The following is a 17,397-nucleotide window of genomic DNA, read 5'->3' on the forward strand; positions in this document are numbered from 1 at the left end:
TTCACTGCCCATCAGTTCACATTGATGACAAGTGAGTGTGAGATACATACGTTGATGATGCTCCATTAGAATCACCAAACACAAACCACTGTTTCACACAGAAAAACCCACATAACAAAAAAAATTAGCTGCGCATATAACGGCTACTAAGTATGAACACAGACATCAAAATGCTCTCCTGATGGCAAAATCTCAATCTTTGGAGAGCAGGGAATGAAATCATGTCAGATGGAGCAGGTATGGTATATTTCTAGTTTCTTCAATAATAGCAAAGCCACAAGAATAGAGTCTGTCTCTTTGGGGCATACTAAAAATCAGAATCATAGCAAAAATGCTGCTACTAACAGAAATCAGCTGTTACTGTTATTAAGCAAGGCTTTTGGCACCATCTCCCTTAACATTGTCAAGAGCAAGCTCAGGAAGTGTGGGTCGCTGACTGAGCAGTGAGGTGGGTTGGTAAGTGGCTGAGGGGCAGAGCCCCGAGTGTTGCGATAAGCAGCACTGAGTCTCCTTGGAGGCCTGTCTCCAGCAGTGTGTCCCAAGGGTCAGTGTTGGGTCTGGTCTTGCCCAGTCACTGATGAATATGCTGAATGAGGGGACAGAGGGCACCATCAACAAGTTTGCTGACACTAAACTGGGAGAAGTAGCTGATGCACCAGAAGGCTGCACTGCCATTCGGTGAGACCTGGAGAGTTGGGCAGAGAGCAACCACGTGAAATTCAACAAGGACAAGTGTAGGGTCCTGCATTTAGGGAGGAGTAACCTCAGGTATCTGTGCAGATTAGGGGTTGGCCTGCTGGGAACAGCTCTGCGGAGAAGGACCTGGGAGTTCTGATGGGCAACAAGCTCTCCAAGAGCCAGAAATGTGCCCTCATGGAAAGGAGGCCAAGGGTGTCTTGGGGGTGCATTACACTCAGGGAGGTTCTCCCAACCCTCTACTTTGACCTGGTGAGGCCAGATCTGGAACTCTGTGTCCAGTTCTGGGCTGCTCCATTAAAGACAGAGAAGGAACTACTGGACAGAGTCCAGTGAAGGACTCCGAAGACGATGAGGGGACTGGAACATCTCCTGTATGAAGAAAGCCTGAGAGAGCTGGGGCTGTTTAGCTTGGAGAAGACTGAGGAGCAATCTGATCAATGCTTATCAGTATCTAAAGGGTGGGTGTCTATAGGATGAGGTCGCACTCTTCTCAGTGGTTCCCAGTGACAGGAGAAGAGGCAATGGGCACAAACTGGAACACAGGAAGGTCCATCTTAATATGAGGAAAAACTTCAAGACTTTGTAGGTGCCCAAGCACTGGGACAGGCTGCCCAGAGAGACTGTAGAGTCTTCTTCTCTGGGGAGATTAAAAACCCACCTGGATGTGTTCCTGTGTGAGCTGCTCTAGGTGATCCTGCTTTAGCAGGGAGGGTAGACTATGATCTTTAGAATCTTTTGGGGGAAACAGGATTTTGTGTTCAAAAAGGAAACAAGCCAATGCAAACCATCTTGGTTATGTCCTTCAGTAAATAACTTTGAAAAATGTGGCATGGGATAATAAAGCAGATTGAGTGACAGTTTCCATTGTACTCAATTATTCAAATTAGAAGCAGAGACCTTCCTTTATCACATCATAAGGACTTACAGATGAGCAAAAGCCTTAATAGTGGGTGGCTCTTCAATCCAATAAACAAAAACTGAAGTTGAAACTAGTCAAATGGGGACCAAAAAAGGGCAGGCATAATTAACAGCATGGACAACTGAATACTGAAACAACTTGTGAATACTTGTGCCTTCTCAAACACTCAAAATCATTAGCATTTAATTACATTAGACCGTTGTTTGCAAATCCCCACCTAGCTCTATATACATACACATACAGTTTGAGAATTGATAGCAGATTTTCATAGGACAGTATTTCTTTATAACACCTGTTAGGAGCAGCATAACAAGTATTAACCCTGATGCCTACAGCTCATAAAGGATATTTCTTACAAGTTTAGGGAATGGCGGCAGTTCACTGCTCAGCAATAAAATTTCATACTCCTTGGTAATTCGAGCATTTCATCGGATACATTTGCAATGAAAAGTATTTGTAGAGGTTTCTGTTTACTACAGCTGTGGCTTCAGAGAATTTGTGACCTTCCCTTCTGTCTGTAACCAATATTGGCAGCAGAGGAGACATGCATGCATCATTATAGTGAAATACTTAAGGCATATCAAATGAAGAGCTATCTTTAAATAATGTACAGACATTTATTTCAATACAAACTTAAATGCATCCATCATGAGCTTCTTGGTCAGAAGTTCTCCTTAATTTCAGGACTTAGATGATATTCCAGTAATGTCTCTTACAAAATATTGTATCTCCAGAACAAGAGTAATTTGGGACAGCAGGCAAAAAGAAAAGCACTGGGGAAATAAAGGTCCTTTGGAAAGAAATCTTGGAATGCAGAATAAGTAAACATTATGTATACAACAAAAGCAAATTCAATACAGACAAACTATTATACAGAATATCTAAAGGCGTAAGCCTGTAACTCAGAAAAATTTGGGGGCTCTGGCTAATAACTATGTCTTTACCTTTGAGGTAAATCAAAGGTGTGTCCCAATCCCTCACAGAAAATATATTTATCGATATAATTATATATATATTTGCCATCCATTTCCCTTTATTCATGCTGCACAATGAAATAAGAAATCCCACGGACCTGAAAGTTGGTATTTGGTAAATAGCTAATTGGCTTTACAGAATAACAGGAAATAGCTTTTATGGTAAGTACACATTAAAGGCATTGTTACACAAAGAAGCTTTCTGCCTAATGCCCTGGTGTATGCTGAAGAAGCCTGAAAATTAGCTCACTGCCTGAAGTTCAAGTTATTCCATCTGTTTCTTACTATTCTGAAAAACAGTATTAATGCTTTTGAAGCATTTTCTGTTTCTCAAAAGTAAGATGCTAAGAGCGTGCAAAATATTGCTACAATAATCTCTGAAAGGCTTGCAGCATTCCTGATTTCCTGATGCAATCTTGCTACCACAGTTCATTCTTGAAGGCTCACCTTCTATTGCATGGCCCCAAACACAACCATGAAATGACAACAGCAAGAGCACCAGCAAAGACTGAGCCATTTGGTTTCAGATGGGTTTTCATATTGTAGCAGCCTGTAAATTTGGTCTAAAATTCAACATGTCAAGAATGCAACTGGTAAAAATTATGTAATACCAAATAGCTTTACAAATTAAAACCAAATAAAACACATATGCTACTGAATTAGCATATAGTATTTACTACCTATATTAATGGAAGGGAGCAAATTCAGAACAAAGTTAATGCTGAAATACTAATTTATCTCCTTTCTCCAAAGCCTCCTGGATTTCAGCTCTCTGTCCCTCCTCTCTAGCTGGCTGGGGTATCTGCTTTATCAACACAGCTTGAAAATGCAGTTTCTTCCTTTGCTTCCAGCTGCCACCACACTGGTTCCAGATCTCCTACTTCCATTGAAGTCACAACTTTATTCCAGATGATAATCTGCAACTTTTCAGCACTTAATCCAGCAGCAGGAAGTGCAGTTACGGACCCACTTCTTCCCAAGAACCATGACAAGAACTGTGCCCATTGCACACTATTCTGTGAATGTGTTTGGGGGGGGCTTTACAGCAGATTTTGGACACAAAGGAGTTTAAAACAGTGGGCTGCATTGCTTGAATGTCTTGCTATGCAGACATGGAGAATACGATATCCTAGGACAATTTAGTCACACAATAAAATGAAATAGGATTTAAGATCACCAAGTTTCACATCCCACACAATACTGACTAAATACAGTCATTTCAAACAGTTACATCTGAGCCATGCCCATAAATGTAGGCTACAATACTTTTGGCTTCAAGCTATGTAGAATCTACCATGGCCTTTTTTTTTTTCAGTGATTAACTGGTTTTAACATGCTTTTCATCTTCATATCTTGAATTTATGCCACTGTTATCCCAACTACAGAACCTATTCCAGCTTTTCCGGGAGGATTAGAGGGGCCTCTGTTTATGAAAAAAAAAAATTTATTGTGGAAATATTTCTATTTTGTAATGGGGTTGGAATGGGTGTCCTAAAGACAACTAGTTCATGCTTTAGCCCAAAACATCATTAACTCTGCTGATATAATTCCTGGAGATATTTGGTACAACAGATGGTGATTCCAAAACTTTCATATGCTAAAAAAGGTTTTTCTTGTGCTTCATCTTAATTTCCTGAACTGCAGTCTCAGTCTGTTGTTGCTTATTTCACTTATCATGGACATAACAATGAGTTTATTTCACATTTCTTCTTAGTTATTTGAAAACTATCACGTTTACTTTCATCTTCTCTTCTGTAGACAAAAAGCATCTGAACTTTACATCATAATTCATACTTTTCAGGTTCCAAATAATTCTTACAGCGTATTTCTAAATCCTTTCAGCATTTTTCTTGAATGCTGTTACTGCTACACCCCATGAAGAGGAAATGGAGCAGCAAGCAGAGGTCAGGAAATTCTATAGCATTCTTGAACCTAGTATTATTACGGAAATATCATCTTCATATTCTTACTTATTACAATGATTATTCACCCAACAAACACACTCTGAGCATTTCCATCCTTACTTCTCTCCTTATCTCAACATCCTGGCTTCACTCTTGAGACCTGTTCAGTTCTCTACCACTTCCTTTTTGGCACAACATTTGTTTGGTCATCCTTGTGTTCTCAGAAATTCAAAATTTGTCAAAGATTATCAGATTTTTGTGGCAAATTATTGATAAATAGTCCCTGGACTCACATATACATCATGTTGTTTCTCTTCCAAAACCAAACAGCTACATTTATATAGAAAATTGTCCCATCACTTTTCTATAACAACAGAAGCATGACGAAAGGCTGAAAGGTTTACTGCATAACCTACAACTTTTTTTTTCTGTAGTATTATCTTTAGTTCAGACTTGATAAACAGAACAGCCAGAAAACAGAAAATTACCACTATTACAATACTCATAGGTTTAGCAGTCCTCAGTAAATATGATCTTTTTTGGACTAGGCGATCTCCAGAGATCCCTTCCAACTGCAATAATTCTGTAATACAAAGGGAACACTGTGCTTTTTTTTTCTCATTTAAGTAATGAATTGTTCATCTGAAAGGTTGAAAACCCACTTTATTATGTATATTAATAGCAGTGACTGCCCAGAAAAAGTTATTCAATGCACCAAAAAAAGAGGAAAAACAATTCTTAAATCAGATAATAATGTACAAAACAGGGGTTCCCTGTCCTTAATCAAATCCAATTTAAAATCCAAGATACAATGATGACTGCCCTTGAATACACAGTATCAACTTTGCTAAATGAATAATTCATTGGTGATTAGGGGTAATGAAATTATTATTAGGGTTTAAAAATGAAATTATTTTCTCATTTTATCAAAGAATATGAAAACTTCAATATCTTTAAGAAAAACGAAGAAATTACTTTGAAGCATGCATGAAAATTACTGTGTTATGAAGAGAAGTCGTCAGCCACTTAATGGACTAATGCATACTGAAATGTAGCAAGGCACTTTGCTCAGTATTTACTTACAGAGAAAACTTCACGCTGCCTAATCCTTTGCCAGTCCGGAATCAAATAAAATTGCACCCTTTCTGCATGACAGCCCCTGAAGCACTTTGACAATTACCATTAGCCTGAAGTCAGTACACAACTAAATGCTGAACAAAATAAAGCCCTTAATTTTACATTTGAAAAAAAAAAGAATTTATTAAACAATAAAAGTATTTCACATTTGTCTGAAGTGATATTGTAAACCATATGCTTCCCACTGCAGTAACAAGGTAAAACAGTTGAAATACTGCAGTTGAGGAAGGACTCTGGTCATTTTAGAATCATACCCTCTACTTGCAATCATGATGAGGACACTGTGCATTCAGCAATGCTAGAAAATATCAAAATAAGCAAATTTAAAATTGGAAATAAAAGGCCACAATGTCTTCTGCCAATGGCTGCAACCAGCAGGACTGAACAAGAATGCAAATACTTGCAAGTATCTTTCTGCCCTATCCCTTTACACACATTTTCTCTCACAGTAATTTCTTCCACTGGTTATAAACATGTTTATTGTTCTACCATAATGAAGTAACTCATATAACAAAAAGACAAACTAAGATGACAGTCCTGTCACAAACTGCATATAGATTCTCTCCCAGAACAGGCTCGCTGCTGCAGCTGAATGCAATCTACACTAATTGTTAAAGTGCTGGACAGATACTTAGGAGTGGGGGGGAGGGAGCATCTCTGGAAAACTATTAAATTTCATACCACAATACACTAATTTTCAGCAATACTGTATGGCTATATGCCATTACCCTTTGGGTATGCATGGAGGGACAGCACAGGATTGACATCATTGCTTCCAGCCAGTGGTATGATTCCACTGGACCCAGTACGCATGGTAGGTTTATCTCTGGGAGAAAAATTTAACCCTTTTTTCCTTCTAGATATCTAGTGTGTGATTGAGGAAGAAGTTCCCTCACCCTCAAAGCAACTTTAAGTTTGCTTAGCTTGTTCACTGCTTCCATATTAAATTTAACTATTGCCCAGTGAAAGACCAAGAAGCAGAGGTCATGGTCACAACCTGTAATGGAGGAAATTCTGAATCAGTATTAAGGGGAAAAAAAATCCTTCCCCTTCAGTTCAAGAAGGACACAGAACTCCTTGGAAGAGTCCAGCACAGGGCAACCAAGATGAGTAAGGGAGTAGAACACCTTCCTTATGAGGAGAGGTTGAGGGAGCTGGGCCTCTTTAGCTCAGAGGAGACTGAGGGGTGACCTTATTAATGTTTATAAATATGCAAAGGGCGAGAGTCAGGAGGATGGAGCCAGGCTCTTCTCAGTGATGTCCAATGATAGGACAAGGGGCAACAGGTGCAAGCTGGAGCAGAGGAAGTTCCGTGTGAATGTAAGGAGAAGCTGTGAGGGTGACAGAGCCCTGGGAGCCCAGAGAGGCTGTGGAGTCTCCTTCTCAGGAGAGATTCAAACCTGCCTTGGATGTGTTCCTGTGCGATTTAGTCTGGGTGATCCTGCTCTGGCAGGGAGGTTGAACCAGATGATCTTTCCAGGTCCCTTCCAACTCCTAACGCTGTGACTCTGTCTGTGATCTTTCCTGACCCTCTGGGGAAGGCAGCTGAGCCTCTGCCCCCTGGATCACCCTCGAACAATAGGCAAGTCAGATCTCCGTTTAGCGTCCCTTACCACGGACGCTAAAAACGAAGGTGGTGGCCGTAAGCCCTCCGAAGGGTGCGTGCAAAGCCCCCAGCACCTCAGGAGCACCGCCGACAACACCCTGCCTCAGGCTTCGGGGTGAGGATCTTCCTGGCCGGCAGCAGCCCCAGCTGAACGCCTCAGCCCCGCGCGAAACCCTCTGAGGGGCAAGAGACAGACCGCACTCTGCATGCCTGGCCCCTGGGACATTGCAAAGAGGGCGATGCTACCGCCCGAAGAGCAAGAGAGGCAGAAACAACCCAACGCCTGGCCGCGGAACGACTTGGGAGACGCCGCTGTGAAGAGAACAGGGCGGGGGCGGGGCGCGGGGCGGGGACGCGACCCCTCCGCCCCGCCCCGCCCCGCCCCGCCCCTCCCGCAGTTGCCATAGCAGCGCCCCGGGTCGTTACCGCCCCCTTTCCCCGCTCGCTCCGCAGGTTCGGGCCGGGGGTGGGACTTCCGGGCCGGTTCGTCCTCCTCGGAAATGACTTAAGAGTGTCAACATGCAAGATGGCGGCGCATCATCGGCAGAACACGGCGGGGCGGCGGAAAGTGCAGGTGAGGGCGCGGCAGGGGCCGGTGGGGGCTGCGGGAGGGTGCGCGGCAGGGCTCTGGCCCGCCTCGGCATCCGGGGAGGAAAAGGGCGGCTTGCGGCGGGGAGGCGGGGCGCGGCCTGGGAGAGGGGCGGGGGCGGCGGGCAGGTTGCGGGGAGCGGCGGGAGCGCCCCGGCCCGGGGAGCGCTCCGAGTCAGGGAGGGTTCCCCGTGGAGGCAGCTCCCCTCGGGGCCGCTGCCGCTCGGCTCTGAGGGGTTGCGGCAGCGACTGCTCTCAGCCGGGGAGGGGCAGGGATTGGGGGTTTCTATGGCAACGCGGTCGCCGCCTTCCCTTTCCCACCCACGCTGAGGTGAAGGGGAGACACCCCCAGGGGCACGACCCCACCTCCGCGAACAGATGGGGAGGGGGCAGGTGGCTGCCCCCGGCACCGCGGTCTGGGCGTCTGAGGGGGACGAGGTGCAGCTCGCTGCCGAAGGGCTTCCCCAGTCCCGACCTCCCCCCCATCCCCGCGTCTTCCCTTCCTATCTCCTGTCAGCTGTTCTTAAAGGAAGGTCGTGACCTAGCCAGTCTGGTGGGTGCAGGCTTCCTCAGCCCACCTCAGAGGGGCTCAGACCTCACGGTGTGGGTTCCCATGTAGGTACAGGTACACAGGCGTTGCCTTGTTGGAGGCTGGAGTTACTGAACTGTGTGTGGAAGGTAATGACTAACAGTAAACTTCACCAAAAAAGGTTTCATTGCAGTCCTCAGCTTTTTCATTCTTGTTTGTGATGCTGCCAGCGCTTCAAACACTTTGATAGCTCACTCTAAGGGCAAGATTTAGTGCTTAAACGGTGTGTGAGCTGCCTACTCCTCGTGGCAAGTGCAAGTTTCAGCTCTGTCTATTCACTTTTGTCAGAATAAATGATCAGCTGGGGCACCTCTGCTGTGAAGAGAGTTAAGCTTGTTCAGCCTGGAGAAGAGAAGGCTCGTGGAACTCCTTACTGCGTCCTTTCAGTACTGAAGGGAGCTTATAAGAAAGATTAGGGCAAACTTTTTAGCAGGGGCTGTTGCAGAAGGACAAGGGGTCATGGCTTTCAGCAAAAGGAGGGGACATTTATACTGGATATGGAGAAGGAATGATTTGCAGTTGATGGTGGTGAAATGCTGGCACAGGTTGCCAGGGAGGTGGTAGATGCCCCATCTCTGAGATCACTGAAGGTCAGGCTGAATGGGACTTTGAGCAGCCTGGTCTAGGTAAAGATGTCCCAGCTGCTTGCAGGGGGATAGGACTAGATGACCTTTAAAGGTTCCTTCCAACACAAAGTATCCTGTGAGTCTATGAAGTATTGATTAAGCCTGAAATAGCATTAGGATCCTTCCAAACAGAGACGGGGTTGGCTTTTGAACGTTTCCTTTGCATTTTATCACACAGAGGAAATGTGCAATTCTTTATGGTCTCCAGTATTTTTGATAGCTAATGTAAGCACTCAATTAATGCTGTATAAAGAATTTCCTTGCCCTTCCAAAAAAACCCCTTACAGTCTTTAAAATACAAAGAATCCAAAATATAATCCCCCTTTATTGATGTTGTTGCCAGTGCCATAAACAAGTTTCTGCAGGTTGCTTTCCTAAGGAAGGGGATTTTATGATAACTAGATTCTTCTTTGATGTAGTCCTCGTTCTTTCCCTGACAGCATCATTATTTCCCTGACAGCATCATGCATCAAAGAGTACATTGTTTCCTTTTTTACTACTACATTCCTTTCCCAAACATTATGTAGCTCAAAAGTTTGTATGTACAAGTGGGTTTGTGGTGGCTTATAATTTTGTCTTTTCTGCTTTTATTGTGTTACTTGTTGTTTTTTTCACTTTATATGCTGCTGCACTGCTCTGTGTCTCAGCCAGCACATCATTGTAAGTCTAGATCTGCAGGAAATAACTTGGGTTATATTACAAGCATATATAAAACCTTGAGTAGGAGGTGTTTTCTTGTGTTCTTATTGTTTCATCTCCTTGGTTAGAGACAGGATTTTGTTCATGTAATGGAATTCAAAGTGGCTGTCCTATCCATCAGCCACTGAGCATTTAGGATGCTGCTACATCAAGCTGTTGAGAGCGAGAGAAGAATTTCTTCCCCAAACCTATGAGGCGTGGGGAATGCCCTGGTTCTGGCCAGGCCAGTGTTAACCTCCCCAAGCAGCCAGCACAGGTTTGGAAAACAGCTCAATCTAACTCAGCTCACCTGTGCTGGCTGCTTGGGAAGGTTAACTCTGGCCTGGCCAGAACCAGGACAGGGGAAGGAGCTCTTTTAAAAAATGCCTCTTGGGTACAGTGCAACTTGATTCTTTACATGGCAGAAGAGCTGGCTGAAGTTTATGCAAATCAGAAGTGTTAATATCTGGGATGCACCTGTTTTACTGGTAAGCAGAACCATCCAAAAGTAGTCAGTTTAGGGTGCTTCTGCATATAATTGTATGTTTATAAAGGTTTCATCAGAATAGATATTTTAACCTCAAATTAAATTCAATGCATAAAAAAAGGTAAAGAAATGTCATTATTTAAATATCAGGTGTTTGAAATGCCCAACAGCCCACTGTTGGTGTTTCTTAAGCTTAACTGTGCATGCCTGAAAGCTGCAGGAGTACAGATGTCTGATTTGGGATGGGAACAGGGTAGTAGAGGTGTGTCAGACACCGCTGTGTGATCAGAAACACCTCACCATATGCTGTAGCGTTCGGATGTGTGACTGTGAATTAAGTCGAGATGAAACAAGACACTTTTCAGCTTAAAGTAGCTGCCCTTGAGGGACAGAATTGAAACTTCTCACCCAGACTTGCTGCCTAGTCAGAAAAAATTTGCCCCCACTCTTAAAAGCTACTGACAGAACATGGGAATTTTGCCATCAGGGATCAGCATCTTGATAGTAGTTGAATGAATTTTAAGTTCCTTTTTGTCCTCAAACCTCGTACAAAATAAGGGGTCTTTTTGTACTGGCTGTCATATTAATGCACTAATGTGGCATTATTCCCATAAGTGGAGAGTAGTGAAACAGAAAAGCTTACATTTAGAAAGTATTTCAGCTAGTGATTTTGTTAATAGTACTGTTTATTGCAAGCACATTACTTTTTGTAGGCTTTAACTTATGACATTAATATCTATATTATGTATTTTATATGTAATAAAATATATTTTAAAATGATATTTCTAATACTTAAGCAATCAACTAGGCAGTAAGTTGATTCTATTATAAAAAGATAAAATTAACTTTAATGCTTTCTATTAGATTTATTGCAGATAAAAATTCACATATCAATATGTTCTTAGTTTAAAAACTATTTTAAGGGAAACATCTGCTCTACAAAGGTTCTAAGGCAGTAATTTCTTTTTTCTTGGTGCTTGACTGGTTCTTCTCTCATTCTCAGATGCAATTTATGTCCAATCTCATGGAATCCTTCCAGGGATTTTTGAGAAATATCAGGTTTTAAATTGCTCGAAATAGCATTTGTGTCTTTGAATTTTTTCTGTGCTTACAAAGAAGGAATGAGTGCCATCAGAGCTTGGCTTCACTGTTTCTTCCACCATGATGAGGTGCTTTTAAAAGCAAATTCTTCCCATCTATCAAGATGTAACAAGGGAAGGGAGGGTTCAGATCAGCCAGTACAGTCATCCGTGAAAGTAAGACATCGTAGAACCTGCAAGAAATTCACTTGGCTCTGCATGCTGAAACGTATCTGTTGACAGTAGCTTTGTCTCTGGAGCTCTTAGTCATTCAAATGGTTAGTCCTGATCCACTTAGAATACTGAATCCCATAAATTCTTTATAATGAGGGTCCATCACCTTGTAATGTTTCTGCACTGCTGCGGTGATGAGAGTTTATAAAAGCTACAAAAGGCCTTGGTCATTATTAAAATATTTCAGATCCCACAAATGCCCCTCCCAGAGCATCATGGCAGCAAAAGGACTATGATCTATATCACAGTCATTATTATCTTTGTGGTTTGCAACTGACTTTGTGAATCAATGAACGAAGTAGAAATGTGCTCTCAGTCTGCTCTAGCTGAAGTGAAAGTTGTTTGGTGCTTTAGTTGTTTGCTTCACAGACCTCTCCAGACTGAATACAGGTCCTTATCTAGAGTGATTAAAATGTCTGTATTGCTCATCAGAGTTGAATTTTATGACAGCAGTCTCTGTTGCTTTCACATCGTTTAGCTAAGTTTGAGTACACACATACTTTGAGATATACTTCATATTTCTGTATTTCTCTGGAATACTGCATCCAGAAGGAAATTGAGCTGTTGGAGCAGTTCTAGAGGAGGTCATGAACGTGATCCAAAGGCTGGAGCACCTCTGCAATACAGACAGACTGAGGGATTTGGGGTTGTTCAGCCTGGAGAAGAGCAAGCTCCAGGGAGAACTTACTGCTGCTTTCCAGTACCTGATGGGGCCAAAGGAAAGCTTGAGAAGGACTGGCTGCAGGGGGGACAGGACAAGGGGGAATGGCTTTGAAGTAAAAGAATGGAGATTTAGATTAGGTATAAGGAAGAAATTCTTCCCTGTGAGGGTGATGAGGCCCTGGCACAGGGTGCCCAGAGAAGCTGAGGCTGCCCCTGGATCCCTGGCAAGGTTCAAGGCCAGGTTGGATGGGGCTTTGGGCAACCTGGGCTTGTGGAGGGTGTCCCTACCTGTGGCAGAGGTGTGGGACCAGCTGGACTTTGAGGTCCCTTCCAACCCAAACCCTTCTGTGATTTGTTTGTATAGTTACTGTGTTTACTTGTGGTTCTTATGTTTCTGTACTCATCAATGCTCAAATGTAAACAAACAAAACCCATTTGCTGAGGTGTTTTTTTTTTATAATAAGAATATAGGGAGAACCACATCTGGATTTTCAGCTGTCTTCCTCTGTTCATTTTAGTGAACTTGCCTGCTGTCCACCAACCACTCTTAGACAAGTGTCAAGTCTTTACACTTATCTTTTAAATCAAATTGCTGTTCCTTTTATTGATCCATTTTAAGCTCTCTGTGTTGAGAGGCATTTCAGCACCCTTTCAACAGGTTTTGTGGAACCCTTAATATATCCTTGTGTTTTAATATATAATTAACGTATTTGAATACAAGCCTGGGAGCTACTGGGGTTTTACTTCTCTTTGTAAAGGTTCCCTGTAGTATGCAGCTAATGTGTTGTGAGTTTATTTTTCATTCAGCCACAGATTCTGTGTGTCTTCTTGTCGTTTTTTTAAATATATGTTTATTTTGGTCTCAATTACTTGTTTGTAAGAGTGCATCATTTAACATTTTTTTTTGTTTGGATGAGAAAATTAATTTATTAAGTATTTCCAACATAAGCAGCTGACAGTAGGATGTCAGTGAGAGCTGCAGAATCCATTTTTAATGTGTAGTCATCATTTTCCTTTCACATTCTGTTCAAGAAAAGTGGTTTGTTGCATCCTTTGCTAACTGCTCAAATAGCAAGTCATTTGAATTTTTGGTGTGGTATCCAGCAAAGTTGCTGATCACAAAATCATTTCCTTTCATCTTAAATTTCCCCTCTTATGCTTTCAGTGTTAGAAATAAAAATAATTAAGGAGTATGTGCTTCATTTGGGTTGGAAACACCTTTATCACTGAAAAATATTTGTCACCCTTTCTTCACATGACATCCAGAAAATGATCATTCCCTGTTCTTTATATCATAGGGATTTCTGTTCCTTCTTATATCTTCAATTTTTAAGACAGTTTGTCATAAAAGGTGTACTCTTCCTTTTGTGGATGGAACATAAAACTTTGTAGAGTTATAAGTCTGAGGAGAGACAAGAGTAACTTTGAATTCTATGAACAGTAATGGTCACAGCTAAGTAATTTTGTAAGTGTTAAGCTTTTTTATGTTGTTTTGGCATCTTTTTTCTCCATCAAAACTTATGAATTTACAAAAGAAATATAGGAAAAGCAATAAATAATATTTACTTCTTTTTTTTTGATTCAGTTGTTAGAGCAGAGTTCCTCTGTCAAGTTTTTCACAGGAAAAAAGGGTGATGTTATATTTAGTGCTGAACTGTTGGTGAGATCCAGCATTCACTCTTAGATCTGCCACAGACTCGTTAACCCTGAAACTATATAATTCCTCATTTTATTCTCTTAAAATATAAACAATGCTTGCCAAGAGCTATTTGGCTAAATTACTGTGCAGAAGTTATTAAAAGGAATAAAGGGCAAGTGAAATGTGTCCTTTGTTTGATTATTCCAATAGTGGTGGTAGTGAGAAGTGGTTATTGATCTTCCCTGGTCATGTCTTTAAATGATGGGTAAACAGCACTCAGTTGAGCCAACAGCCAGTGTCAAGGTCTTCTTGATGGAAATGCAGTAGTTCTGCAAATTCCTTTCTAGAAAGAAGTGAAAATTATTTTACTACTACTTCTCTCCATGAGCTTTCTTCTCTGCTAGTTTCTGTGTTAAAGACAAGATTTAGTTCTTTATTTTACCAAGAAAATATTCTTAAAATGCAATGGCTAGACATTATGAAGCAAATGTAATTCTGTCAAAATCAGCATATGACTTAATTACTGCAGGCCTGTGAAAGTACCAATCATATATGGAAATTACCTTATTTGCTCTTTTTTTTCATTTTTTTAAATAGCTGTTTATGGTTGTTCTTTACTTGAAAATCCTGTAAATTAAAAAAGTAAAATTATGATGAGCAAAAAGCTCCTTAAAATGCTTGGGTGACTAATAGAGCTTGACAGTTTTATTTATGAATGAGATAGAGACAGCTCTGCTATACCTGAAAATATAACAAATATGGGGGGTGACTAACAGAAGAAGAAGAAAAAAATAGGAAAATTGAGGATTTGTCAAAAAATATCTTGCTCACAGTTTGGAGAAGCAGCAACTGAAGGGCCCCTGCTGATCTTGAGTCTGACACTATATTTCAAGAAGAAATTGGTCTCCCTGGTAACTACATCAAATTTGATCTATTGACTTTTAGGGTTTGAATTACTTTAATTTGAGCCTTATCTGCTCATGCTTTGTATCTTTAGCTGAATGTTTTTGTTGGATTTAATGGAACAGTTTGAAAACAGTGTGAAATTGATGGCTGTGTGTTTTGTGGCACATTAGACCTTGTCTTTGTAACATTCTTTTACTCAAGTAACTGTGAAGGTCTTCTAACAGTGTAGATGTGGTATGGTCAAACCCAGGGGAAGAGTTGCACGTGTGTCTTGCTCTCTCCATCACAAAAAGGATAAATACTCAGGTATTTAATGTGTTTTAACATAATGGTATTATGTGTGGTTGATGGTGTCTTCTCTCAGTCATGTTTCTGAAGCTGTGTGTAGGTGGAGACTTGAGTATGGGTAGGAAGAAAATTATGGATGGGTGTGGAATGGGTGAGAGAAGCAAAAAGCATTGGAAATTAGGACACAGTCTGAAATTGAGAGAGAGGAGCAGATGTGACTCCACAAGGGCTGTGAGCAGCTAACAAAGACTTGGAGCAAGAAGAGCTTTATGAGCACTGAGACGTAACGTAATAAATGTAGTAAATGCTCTTGTGGAGAGGTAATGGAGAGTATTAAGGCAGGAAGGATTGAAGAGGCTCTTAATTTTGATCCTGCAGTGTTGGTCTAGTGAGCTGTTGCAGAATGCACCCTTCCAAGAAGCATCAGTTGTCTTGCTGTGCTTCACTGGGGCGGAATCGTTCAGTTGAGGTGTTGCCTGCATTCACCAAATGGACCTGTCAGTTCTTGTGGTACAGAAACTGAGGTGCTCTAAGTTCTTTCTTCAGTGAGAAAGACCACTGAACATTCTAATTTGATGATTTTATTTTGTGTAACAGATCTGGAAAACATTTTCTTGATACTGTTATAATACAGTTACTGGAGTGAAAAATTACTTTCAGGTCTGTAGCCCCAGACTACTCCTTGCAAGCACTTTCAAACCAGAGGTGCTTATGTATCCAAATGATTCCTGCTGTGGGCAGATAGGATTATACCAAGCTGAACATTTTCCCTTGTTCTGATTATATTTTACAGAATGCAGGAAGCAGCATGGCTGTCAGCTTTCCACCTTTGTGTGAAGGCTTTCCTTGTAGCAATGTGGACACTCTGTGAGCGGGAGAGATGCAGCACAGTGTCAGTGGGGAAGCTCCAGTGCCCTGGAATCATGGTCACTGACCAGTAATAATGGAGAATACTGGAACTTTTGCAGTATGTCTCCTTAAATGGCCTTCAGAACAGTGAAATAACCTATATACACAGTACTATCAATTAGAGAAGGAAAGAAACTAGAGACGTAATTTATCTGAAAGAGTAGTGAATATTTGTACTCTTTATTTTATTAAAATTAGGCAGTAGTTTAAAAAGCTGGTTTCAAAATAGCAATACCTGAAATAGCTAGAATTTCTCTCTGGTATTTCAGTGTTTGTAATCTATAGTGACTATATCCTCACCCTCATGAGTTTGGGAAATGCTGTCATCTCATCTACAGAAACTATGAAACTTCCTTAGGAAATGAGACACAAACTCAGTGTTTTGTCTGAGATCACCCAGAATGCCTGTGCGCAGCAGGGAATTGAACCAAGGATGCTCTGGGTCTAAGCTTGAGTTGTAATGATTAAATAATCCTTTGGGCTCCAGTTCTAGCACTGCTGACATCTCATCTGTGATTCTTCCCTGCTGAGGGGAGGGGTGGGGGAGTGGAAGAGCCGAGGTTGTGTTGGTAGCTCTCAAACTGACAGACTGACAGTGCTTGTAAAGCACTCAATATTTTCTACCCAAGAACCTCACAAGGATAATTTGCTTAAATGTTTTTTAGGTCTCCTATGTGATTAGAGATGAAGTGGAGAAGTATAACCGAAATGGGGTAAATGCACTTCAGCTGGATCCAGCATTAAATCGACTCTTCACAGCGGGCCGAGACTCCATCATAAGGATATGGAGTGTCAATCAGCACAAGGTAAGTCAGGAGAAGATTCCTACATCTAAACTGACTTTTTTCCAAGTTCTCATGCTGATAAAACATCTACAGGTATATATATCTGGTACTTGTTTTCCAACAGCTGTAAATTGTAGGAAAATCATTTTGATATTGTTCATATTGTAACAAAATATGTGGGATTTAACAAATCTACATTTGGGCTTATTCTCCAAAGAAAGTGTCACGGATGACAGGAAAAAAGTTAAATGTAAAATGATGTCATTTCCAGTGATAAAGGACATTTAAATCCAGTCTGTAGGACTGTGTATTCTGTTGGTTCTGAACATACATTTTGATGGGTTGTTAACTTTGGTCAATAAGAGTTCTGTATATTCTGATATTTTGGGACAATTATCAGCCATCCTCCCCTTTTTTTGTTATCCTTACTTTGAAGGAAAAAAGGAAACCTCCATCAGACTCTGTGGGTCTGCTTACTTTCACCTTTGTGTTTAATAATTAAAGAAAATGCATTAAAAGAATATGTTGTGTTGAGGAGAGAGGTCTAAGTAGTCACAGAATCACAGAATGATTGAGGTTGTCTGGGACCTCTGGACCTGATCTTTCCAGCAACCCCACTCAAGCAGGGACACCTACAGCTGGTTACCCAGGACACTGGTCTGGATGGGTTTTGGATATCTTCAAGGA

The 17,397-nt window shown here is 41.5% G+C and overlaps 1 protein-coding gene across 3 annotated transcripts in view; it reads left to right on the forward strand.

The window, feature by feature from the left end:
• Positions 1-7,753: 7,753 nt before the first annotated feature.
• WDR48 (WD repeat domain 48) overlaps positions 7,754-17,397 on the forward strand; it is a gene marked incomplete at its 5' end in the record, with an annotated part of 29,210 nt that continues 19,566 nt past the window's right edge. Inside the window, 2 exons of one of the 3 annotated variants that reach the window (XM_084280396.1) lie at positions 7,754-7,813; positions 16,591-16,731. In XM_084280396.1, coding sequence (XP_084136522.1) covers positions 7,766-7,813; positions 16,591-16,731 — 189 coding nt within the window. Of the gene's footprint in view, positions 7,814-16,590; positions 16,732-17,397 lie in introns of those variants that run through there. The other 2 variants (XM_084280394.1, XM_084280395.1) reach the window with 2 other exon arrangements.

The sequence above is a fragment of the Gallinula chloropus genome (assembly GCF_964237585.1).
Source record: "Gallinula chloropus genome assembly, chromosome: 2".
Taxonomy (NCBI): Eukaryota; Metazoa; Chordata; class Aves; order Gruiformes; family Rallidae; genus Gallinula; species Gallinula chloropus.